This window comes from Pipra filicauda, unplaced genomic scaffold (genome assembly GCF_003945595.2).
Source record: "Pipra filicauda isolate LSUMZ 115617 unplaced genomic scaffold, ASM394559v2 scaffold365_size864120_pilon, whole genome shotgun sequence".
Taxonomy (NCBI): Eukaryota; Metazoa; Chordata; class Aves; order Passeriformes; family Pipridae; genus Pipra; species Pipra filicauda.
In genome coordinates this window covers 745,523-756,908 of record NW_024104493.1, presented here as the reverse complement: position 1 = coordinate 756,908, position 11,386 = coordinate 745,523, and the positions used below count along the sequence as shown (strand labels likewise).

At 37.2% G+C, this 11,386-nt stretch overlaps 1 protein-coding gene across 1 annotated transcript in view; it reads right to left on the bottom strand.

The window, feature by feature from the left end:
- Positions 1-11,386, bottom strand: part of LOC114000854 (regulating synaptic membrane exocytosis protein 1) — a gene marked incomplete at its 3' end in the record, with an annotated part of 250,151 nt that overhangs the window by 100,106 nt on the left and 138,659 nt on the right. Inside the window, exons 4-5 of the mRNA XM_039384637.1 lie at positions 4,568-4,621; positions 810-1,153 (exon numbers count right to left, since the gene is read on the bottom strand). Of these exons, the coding sequence (XP_039240571.1) occupies positions 810-1,153; positions 4,568-4,621 (398 nt within the window). The remainder of the gene's footprint in view (positions 1-809; positions 1,154-4,567; positions 4,622-11,386) is intronic.

Below are 11,386 nucleotides of genomic sequence, written 5' to 3'. Positions count from 1 at the left end.
TCATCATCCATTTTCAGCTCCAATAGCTACGAAAAAAAATCATCAACCATTCTGGCCAAGGGAGGATCTTCTATGGCAGACTCATTTTGTTGCCGCAGCTCAACTGCTCTGCCATCTGCCTGTCAGCAGCCAAAAGAACAACAACTGCTTCATCACATTAGCCTCTCTTGATTTGCTGCTCCTCAACTCATTCATCACAGTGAATTCAGCTCAAGAATTAACTCATTTACTCATTTATAATAGTTTGCTTCTGGTTGGCTTTATTCTTGCATACAACTTGTTCTGAATTCAAGATGGTATTATTGCTGTTCTTTATGAAAGGTAACTTCACAGGTGTAAATGAGCTATTTTAATTGTGTTATTTTTAATAGTAAAACTGGAACTATCATTGATAAAAAGATAACACATGAGGATAACTGACAGAACTCCACAGGTTTTGGTTTTTGATTGCCTGGGTGGGGATTTTTCAGGTGAGTGTTGGCCTTAAAAATTCGAGTAGTTAAAGGTTTGCTCTTTGTTTAATAACTTTAAAATAAGTGCCAAACTTAAAATTTAAAAGTAACCTACAATGCTATTTTAAAAGTGTACACCCAAATGCATTGAAGTACATGGGAATACCCCTAAAATACTTTTTTCCCATCATTTCTCTTGCACAGACCAAATCAGATAACGTATTTTCTACCAAAAATTTATTTTCCCTGGTCAGTAAATCAATTTACTCTTTGTTTTTGCACAGTTCTAAACATACACAAGGCCCAGCTGAACTAGAATTTATAATTTTGAGGCTCTATCAAGACAGAAAGCATTACCTCTCTTTTGGAGGTTCACTTCTAGATCTTGATGAAGCTTGCTTTTGGTCCAGGCCCATAGCTGGCTGTGATACTTCTGCTCCTTTCCTACGGTCAGAGTGTACACTGGAAGAAGAGATTTCCTGTGATGAGGCAGCTGCTGTACTTAAGGGAGTCTGTGATCTCGATCGCTCTTGAAGTCTTGCTTTCTTTTCTCTCGGTGCATCCGATCTTCCACCAGTTGCTGTATCACTCAGTGTTCCGTCCTGGCTGGGTGAAGGCTGTGGTCCACTTCCAAAAAACCACGCTCCAGATTTCGTTAGGATTTCTTGTTGCTTTCGACATAAATTGCATACCCACATAACCTAGTTGAAGACAACAAGAAGAGTCAGCGCAACTACCTCCCAACCCTGAAATGCATGCTCACTATCACAGAGCAGGTATGATCTCTCACTCTCTGAACTAGTGAGGCTGGTGCTCATGACAGGACCCAGAACATGCTTCTCCAAGCACTGACTGCACTGGCTAGAGCCAAGCATCCTACAGGCACATGCTATGCAAGCTTCTCCAAAATGTCTTGTCAATATACATCAGTCCTACCTGTAACAATGCTCCCTCAGCCCAGCCCTAGCTCTCTTCTAAACAGACACCAACAACATGACCAATGCTTGCTGCTGGTGTTGGTGCAGCTTGGGGGGTGGGTTGGGTTGTTTTCATTGGTGTTAATCACTGTCAGGACAGACAAGCCCACCAGACTGCAAACAGGACTCAGACCTCAGTTAGTAGAGTCCTGCCCAGCTAACTCAACCTCCGTTGCCACAGAAGACCGACAGAGTATTTCCTTTTAATTAAATTTTCTCACATAACATAACTCAATGTTATCCTGAAAAAAAATTAATGTATTGTGCAGTTTTAGCTACATCTATAGCAACTACTTACCAGAGGTGTAAAGTAAGATCTAAAAAAATCTACTAACAGCAAACTAAATACACCAAGGAAATGAATACAGAAGTCCCATATTTTGTATTACTTGCAAATTCTCATTTACCATCTCTTTAAGTTACAGTCGTAAATAACAAATAAACAAACGTGTCCCTGGAAATCACAATTAAGCTGTGTACATAAACAGTTGTGCTTAGGATTTTTTTAATTTTTGGTTTTTTTTAATTCCTTATACACAGATAAACAGGAGCACATACATGAAAGCAAGACTCTATATTTCAAGTCTATATATAGTACAAGACAGTCTAATGTATAGGATCAACTCACCAGAGAAAAATAAAAAGTTAATCAAGACTCTAAAGTGTGTGAAAATTTAAGAAAAAATTGAGACAAAGACAAAAAGAGTTTTGAGGTAGAACAAAAAAGGCAAAATGCACGAAGAATACACAAGAGAGAAATAAAAACAGAAATAAGAGGAAACAAAGCTGATCATTAATAAGGAAAATCATAATGAAAATCTTTTCATTTCATATGGAAAGAATAAAAGAATGAGTAAAATTGTAATGAAGGTAAGAAAGATAACACAAGTTAGAAGGCAAAATATTCATTATTTTGTGTAAACACAGGAATGATGTAACATTCACAAAATTATACAACACCTGAAAATTAAAAAGAAGAGGAAAAAAAATCACTTCATGGAAGAAATTGCAACAGGACAAACATGTGATATCAAGCTCTCTTATTCTCTGGCCTGGAGAGGAAGTGCATGGCTTACAAGGCCATGAAAACTTTAGGCATTTTTCATATTTAAAATAATTGAGATTTATTTAAAACACCCCAGCACAGACTATCTGTTTAGATTTAAAAACTACATCAGAACTTCCAAATGCACGTCTGCACTGTTTGACCAAGCGGCACAGAAAAGACATCCAATTCTGGATCCAACTCTGGATCCAGATTGTACCTTTATCAAAAGATGACTGTTATATTTCTTCTATTTAAGAAGGATAATAATATATTTAATAATATATTAATTAGAAAAACCCCAACCTTAATCAAAAGCTACATATGTTATGATAAAAACAGATAGCCCTCAGTAGGATAATAGGAACAGTAATTTTGACAAAAATAAATACTAGTCCTTCAACAAAAAAAAAATCTTTTGATTCCAAAATATGTAATTTCCTCCATCTAGTACACCTCATGAACCAGACATTCAGTTTATCAGACTATCTGTTCTAAACAGAATAGACTTTTAGTCTATCTGATTATTTTTACAGGTATTCAAACAAACCACCAAAACTAAAAGGAAAAAAACCCCACATTTTATAATGCCTTTATAGAATCTGACACAATTGTTATCTTATTAGACAGCAAGAGAGTGCATGCACACTTATTCGTGTATAAAATCTATGTCAGTGCTATAAACCAAGGTCAATAACAAAAAATATTACCTGTATTTTATCGGTTTCCAAGAAAAGTTGAAAGTACTATTAATAAAAAAATTAATCAACTAGAGTTTTTTTAAAGGAAGGATAAGGAATACTAAAGTAAAATTTAAATGTTCCAATTAAATTACACGTGTGTATGTATGCAAGCCCATTTAAATGCGTAAAGATGGTAACATACTTAATTTGCAATTTAATGTATCTATCTGATAACATAAAATATGTAATATGTAATAAAATATGTAATAAAATTCAATAAATTACTGTTAATTTACATAATCACCTTTGATACTGGAATTACTTTTATGCAAAACATTACAAGGTGCAAACAAATAGGAATAGCTAATGCACAAATAGACACCAAAAAATACAGAATACTGACAGAAGAAATACTAGACATGTAAATACAAAACCATTTGCTTACAGTGGGCTTTAAACTCTGCAGTTTGGACACAATACAAACCAATCACCATAGATTATACATGTAAGAAATCTCCATTATACTCACACAGAAGCTATACTACCATCCCTGCTTAGGAATCTCTTCAGCAATAACAAATGCTACGGTTGCCTTGAGACATATTCGGTCCAAAAGGAAAAAAAAACAACTTTTCTTTAAGAGGAAAAAACAATCAAACCTTGAGGTGACAGAAGAGTTTCACTGACGAAACTGTATATTGAAAAACATTTTTAGAGAAGTATGTGGAGCAAGCAATTTAGCGGCATGCAGGAATTATATCCTGATTGAGTATACTGGGATGTGGTCCAAACTAATCTAAACTAAAGCAGGTCTGTGTAATAACTTATCTTGACAATCCACAGATGTTAGGCAACCAAACAAATGCTCTGATGAAGGATTACGGTTCTCTAATGTGGCTTCTAGACCTCCACGCGATGCATCAGTAAAATGAAGAGCGTTAGACAATTTTACTCTGGCCTGTCACTTCAAAAATAGTTTCTGTTTACTCTCCTCTGGACAGTGAGCTCTGATGCAGTACTACAGTAAGTCATTGAAGACACCCAGCATCTGGTTTTTGTTGTTGGGTTTGTTTCTGGTTCATTGCATCCTTGTGTATGTCAATGCAATTCCACACACAAGACAACCAGTAAAGTGTTCTTCATTCAAAGGATTCATATGCATGGCTCTGGAAAAATGTGCATTTTCGTAGCATAGCAAAGGGTTCTGGGCTTTACTGCTATATAAAAAAAAAAACAACCAACAAAACAGTGGCACACAGAGGACTCAGCAGAGGTGGGTCAACGGTTCCCACAGAAGATTCACGTGAAAACTTTACAGGCTGTGTGAAAACATGCTAGAAGGATCCCATGCTTGCCTTCATGTGGAATACAGGGTATTTCATTCACAGAAAAAATATTCCTCAAACTTACTCTTACAGGTACTGATGAATGTGATCCACAATGAGGAGGAACAGTATTCCTGTACTAACACAACATGAAATTCCAACTTGAAAGAGCCCATAGTAAATAATATATACAACTATACACACAGAAAAAGAGCATTTTCAGTTACAAAAATAAGAACGATTCTTCATAATTAAATATTTCAAACCTGCACTGTAGAATGAAAAAAAAAAAGGTTTTTTTTCAAATTTAAATTTGGAAACTTCCAAACATGCACTGGAAGACTAAAGCCACACTGTGGGGATCACAAGAATTATACCAAATTTGTGTATATATGCCAGGCAAAACATGCCAGACAAAACTCAAACTGAGGTCAGAGCAAGTTCCCTAAATCCTTCACCCAAGCCCAGATTCTGAGGAGGCTCCCTACGGAGCACACTCCTTTACACTTCAGAAGTTTAGAAATTGCAAACCCACAGTTAGGTTGACTCCCACATATCCTGCTCCATCTCTGTGTGGTAAATTAGGGAACAAGTGTCTTAATATAAGAGGCCACAGGCTACTCTTTACTGAACCTTCTCACTATCTTAATTATTCTGAAGGGTGTACACACAACATTTTTTCAGGTTCTTGGTTTTGTTAACATTCCTCCTATGCAATTTTAGAAGACACTAGTTATCTCAGACAGATCTAATTAGGCAGACCCTCTTCTCTGCCTGAGGCACAATAAGCTTCAGCAGAGCTCTGCCACCACCCTACAAGTCTTGAAAGTCAGAGGGAAGAAATGTTAACAATTTGCTCTTACAAAACTATTCATTCACAAAATTAAGTTAGATTATGTATCACTTAATGTTTCGGAGACAACACAAAAACATGCAGCAAACCATGAAATTAGTATACAGCATTGCATTTATCTCAATGATTTCTGTAATAAAATCCTAGGTAAAGTGCCACGACTGCTTCACTCTGTTAAAATATAAATAAATGAAGCTGGAATTCTACTTGAATACCTAATAAGTAAAAAACTCTGCCTTTCCAGTGAAAGTGTGCTTGTGAATCCAAGCTTTCATTAAATATATTTTTCAAACTAGTACAGACAGCTGAGTTCATCCAACAGCTCCTGCTCAGCAAAAGGGAAGGTCTTCTCCCCAACTCGCTCCTCTTTTGCTCTTCTTTCTTCCTATCAGGGTTTGTCCTTTCTCTTTCTTGCTCCCAGGTTCCCTGTGCCACACACTCGCTTGTATCCTATTCCTTGACTGTCACATTCTCCCAGGAGCCACTTGTATTTAAAAACACTATAGAAATTAATCTGTATTTTTTAAACTGCTTTCATTTTTTGTCACATCTATTTTTCTTATGGAGGGTATGACAAGTAGTGAAATCATGCAGCGAGAAACAGAGGCAAAGGGGGATAAGGGGATGTTTTGCCTACAGCATTGTCTCACTGTCTCCTGCTAAATTACATCTTGTAATAACACCAATACTAGCACACTAGACTTTCACAGAAACACTTTTGAGCACTGAAGCCAAATGACACAAAATAAACTGCATCTATGCTAGGAACTCTGCTCTACTTCAAAGCAAGGTGGTTGCATGCAAATTGCTTCCTGCAGGTGCACCGCAGAACATCCCAACTCCGAAACTACCAGGAAAAAAAGATAAGAAAGTGCTAAGGGGAAAAGACCAAGACTGTGCCAAGAAGCTTTGTGTCACTTTGTTTGTATAAATACTCTAAAATCTAGGAATAGTCCCAGATTAGATTTAATTTGTTAGTAAAGAAGTAGCTAGGAGTCTAGATTCTCATCTAGATTCTCCTCTAGACTGAAGGTTTCAAAAGGACCATGCAATTCTCTGCCGTCCACCCCTCCAGGCAGGGAGGACTACTTTTCCCATGCTGATGTTCATCAGACATACAGGGCTCAGCCACTTTAGGACTGTGACATTAAAGCCATCTTAGGTCTCTGATCTTCTATTATTGTGCAGAGCAGATTTTCTTCAAAACTTAGGTTATTAGCTTGATATTTTTACCCTAGTTTGCCAAGAAAAGAAGGATTTTGCTGACAGCTGATTGGGTTCTTCCCCCTTTTCTCCCCACACCCTACAATAATGTTTTAACCCACTGGACAAATGCAATAAAATTTTGCACAGGCATGAAAGATTTCAAGTGATTATATTCTTAAAAGTTACATGAAACAGGCAGTTGTATAAAAGCCCTATAAATATTTAATTGGTGCAATTTTTTTGTCATTACAGTATTGACATAGCAATTCAACCACAAGACGTGCTCATAGGCTGCACTGCTCACAGAATTACACGTCCCCTTAAAGCCTGTGGTGCCATTTACAGGTTTGACTGAGAGCTTCCAGGATGGATGTTTAAAAGTCTGCCTTTACTAGAATTTTCCTCTTGCACTAGAGACTGCATTTCCTAGTCTTTTTCTGCTTGCCTTTCACAGTTAACTGAGATGTTATCTTTTCAAATGAGATTCCATGTGTACAAATAAGGACGCGAGTAAGATGCTTAAATTTTTGGTCAGAAATGGTCAGAAATTACCATAACCATGGCAGGTATTTAAGATTCCAGACAAAGAGAATCCTCTCACTTTCAAGTAGACATAGCAAAATAAAATGAAATCCTACGTCTAATGATAGGCTAGTGCCATTAGCAATAAATCAACATATCCCATCTTGCTGCCACATGCCACTTAGGAGGGCATAAGCCTATCGTAAGAGTTAGGTTACATCTGCCAGCCATGTGTATGTGTCTCATGTACCATAGGGCATCCAAATATTGCATCAGATGTCTACCTTTAGGCAACTGAGCAGACAGGTCACACATTGATCCTAGTCTTACTCCCAGCCCAAGTTTCTAAACCAACTACAAACTGCCTATGGAACCAGGAGGAAAAGATACGGTGAAGAAATGTTTCATGGAGTTAACATCAAAAGGGTTTTGTTTACATTGCTGTTAGCAACAGTGTTACTAGTCATATTAAGATAAAAATAAACCAAAAAACAACTGACTTTCTTCTCATGCCCTTCTGCCAAAATCTCTCAGTTACAGTTGCCAATATTTCAGAAAGCTGCCAACAACCTCCACAAAAATTAAACACTATCTAGAATAATCCTGCAGCAAAATGAGCGTGGAAGCGAAAAACTCAGGCAACTATAATGTAATAATATGAAATATCATCTCTAAAACAGCACACAGTCAGGTTCCAACCACTATCAGAATGTCATGGCTAGGCTTCACGAATGAAGATTTGGGACTATCAGAATGTACTTCTTCAAGAATACCTTTGGAGTTCAAGGAAGAAATCAAAATCACTAGAAGTGAAGGCAGGAGTTTTGTCTAAAAATTCACACCAGCATATTTACATACAGTAATTTGAAATATTCTTCCCTGCAAGTTCTTTCCTAAGTCTGCTACACAAATAAATTAATTAATGCACACCACTAAAATATAGTACAAAAAAAATTTCACTGTCATAGTTGCAGCTATGATCTTCTAAAGCACAACTATAGCTTTGGTCTTACTCTTTCCTCCTAGATCAGTTCCTTTGTCAACTTTATTTCTCTTCCTTGAATTTCCTTCAGTTTCTTCTGATATATTAACCATGAATTGCTAGCCTCATTTCCCCATTTTCTGTAACATCAATCTCCATTTCTCATAGAACGTTAAGCTACCTTAGAAATCATTCTCTCATAGATAATTTTTGTGTATTCTTCTAACCTTCTTTAAAAAAACCTAAAAAGTTTTCTCTAACTGTTTGAACATTTGGCTGTCTTGATGAGCTACAGAAGCATCGACTGTACTCTTCTTAATTACTTCATAGTTTCCACAGTTACAGATATACATGGAACATGTAATTTTTTTAAATTGCAGAAGTCTTACAAAATAAGGTAAATGGCACAAAACAGCTGTATGGTCAGGACCGACAAAGTTTTAGTTGTCATTCAAAAAACAGAGAACTCACCAGAAGCTTTCCACTCCATTTATACGCTTATATATTCACAAACTGCAGTCAAAATACACAAATGCTCCAAACAAGAGTGTCTTTAATAGTGGATGAGTGTGCACATCATTTCTGTTGGAACTTGCACTACAATACCATTATTTATCTTTTTATACTCTTCTTTTATATATATTTAATACAAACTATGTCAAAACAGATGTAGTGAAGAGGCAAGAGAGGATTTTGGGGTATAGGTTGGAAAATAATTAACAACAAAAGTCAAAACCCTAAAGTTAACCCAAAAGTTAAAACTGCAGAGTTGAATTCTTAAAATAAAATGAAAAAGTTCATGGAAAAAAAAGTAAGTGGGTCAACTGGTGAAGGCCATAGGGGAGTTGATAGGCATGAACTAATTCTGATACTGTATTCTCAAACACACACACACAAAATATTAAAAATAGTGTTATGAACTCTCCATATTTGGAGACATTCAAAACCCAGTGGGATACAGCTCTGGCAATCTGATCTATTTGAATTTGCTTTAAGCAAGGAATTGGACTAGATGATCTCCAGAGGCCCCTTCAAACATCAACAACTCTGTGATTCTCTATGGAACAAAGCACTCAGAAATGGCCATATTGTTCTTCAACTATGTTCTTCAACTATGTTTACTGCTAGAAGGTCTGTCTGGTTTTGTCTCACTATCTACACAGGTTTCTGCCCTAAAGCAAACAGTACATAAAAGCTGAAAAGTTCTGAGTGGAGAGGCACTGTACTCACACAAGGGACTATGGAAAGCCCACAGCATATTGACCCATTTTCTTCCCAGATTATACACCATGATGCGTGAACGTAGCTATGAACATAGCTACTTCCTCAGCTATCCAAGAGTTTAAGATTATTTCCACCAAAAGCTGGTGGAGTGACTGAGTGCTTGAAAGCTTCCAATATGAGTCAGTGAGAACCAAGTTGTCTTATATTTATAGTATACATATATAAAAACATATAAATATATACAGTATGTATAGCTGATGGTGTCCCCTCTACTTTTCAGATACTGTCTGCCTAAAACATATATTTGAGGTTCCCAACCTGTAAAATGCATATCACTGTTAAGTTAACCAGAGGCATACGCTGGCCTTGACAGACACAAGGAGCGTGGGGTCACCAGGAGATCTGTTCTGGGCACCTCTGTCTGCAGAGGCGATTCAGGGAAAAGGAAAATGGACACAGGAAACAAGCAAAGCTTACAGGGACTGCTTGGATCCATAGGAAGAGACTGTGGAGCTGAGACTAACATGGCACTATGAGACAACGAGGCAAAAATCCAGGGGCTGCTAGGAGGAGGAGAATTATCACTGGCTGTGTAAATTGGGATAGAAGGCAGAGAATAGCTGGCAGTTCAGGATTATTCCTAGTGGGAATATACAGCAGAGTGACAATCATGTTAGGACAAAGATTTTTATGAATGATGCAACAACCTGCCAAGGGAATGTATGGGAGCATATGCAGCACATTCAGATCTGTCAGTTCAAACAAATGCCCAAAATCCTCTGTTTTGGAGCAGAAAAAGCATTATTTTTTATATATTTCAGGATGATCTCATTGCAGTGATCTCTGCTGTGAAGTTTCACAAAGGTCTCCTTGGACCACTGGGTTTGATCATCTTTCCACTTGCATACAATCATGCTTTAGGACTATCAGTTCTGCTTACACAGAATTTTCCTCTGTTCCCCACCAAGTCCTATGCTGGGAAGCTCTGGCTTCTAAGTTTTGCCTAGAGCTCCCACACCCCCAAGTCCACATAAAGCCTAGAATAAGGCTGCCAGAGCCTTATAACCAGACTCTGAAATTAGTCATCTACTCTGTGAGTGATTCAGAGAGCGAGAGCGTGGCACCAAAGGTATGCTTCCTCCTGTGCCTGTGCAGCTCCACACACAGCCCTGGCTCACTACTGCTGCCTGGGACAGTCAGTGCCCTTGCCCCTGCCCTTCTGAGACTGAGCATAAAGATGTGAAATGGTCTCTAATCTGTTACAGATACTTTTTTGTATCACATACAGATATAGTTCTAAACACAATCCAGATAAACCTAGAAATGTAAGCTTAAATAAACAAAATCATTACAAACCTCTGCCACCTTTATCCTGCATGTTTTAATTTTCCTTAAGCAAACAAAAGCAAGCACTCTCAGTGAAAGATTAAAATTTACAAATGATTGCACATTATTTTCTTACTATTTAGTTTTCAGAATTAAAAAAAAAAATGCACACCATGGTGTAAATGTAGCTGGACAGAACTTTTCATGTTTGGAGGATGTTAAGCATCATATGGTACCTACTTATAAATGAGTATTTTTCAACAATTTGTACTGCCCAGTAAGGGTTTTGGCAAAGCACCAAATAAGATTATGCCCTATACATGTTATTTACATTCATGTTTCACCGTCTATCCCAGACTGACCCTTAAGTTCATAACTTTCTTTACACAATTAGAAATACTTAAGCTTGATTTTTGTTATGAACGGAAATGCATGGTACGTTTATATTTACAGAAAGCAGATTTTACCCACCTTTCTATCATCACAGCAACTTCTTAAAAGTTTAAAACAGCTGCTTTGAAAACAAACATACACTTTCTTTGTGTAACATTCTATGTTACACAGATCAGCAATCTGATCTCCTCCTCTGAAGAAGCTACCAGACTATCCTGAGGAACCACAACATACTACAAGAGCTGGCTCAACATCTGATTTGCAGTTATTCCCTTACGAAAAGGATGTCACAGGTTCGTTGGGGGTTTTTTCGTTGGTTTTTTTTGTGGTTTTTTTTTAATTTCACCTTTGTTGAGCCTACCTTCTGAGGTGTCCATGGTCCTTTCTTTTAATTCTCC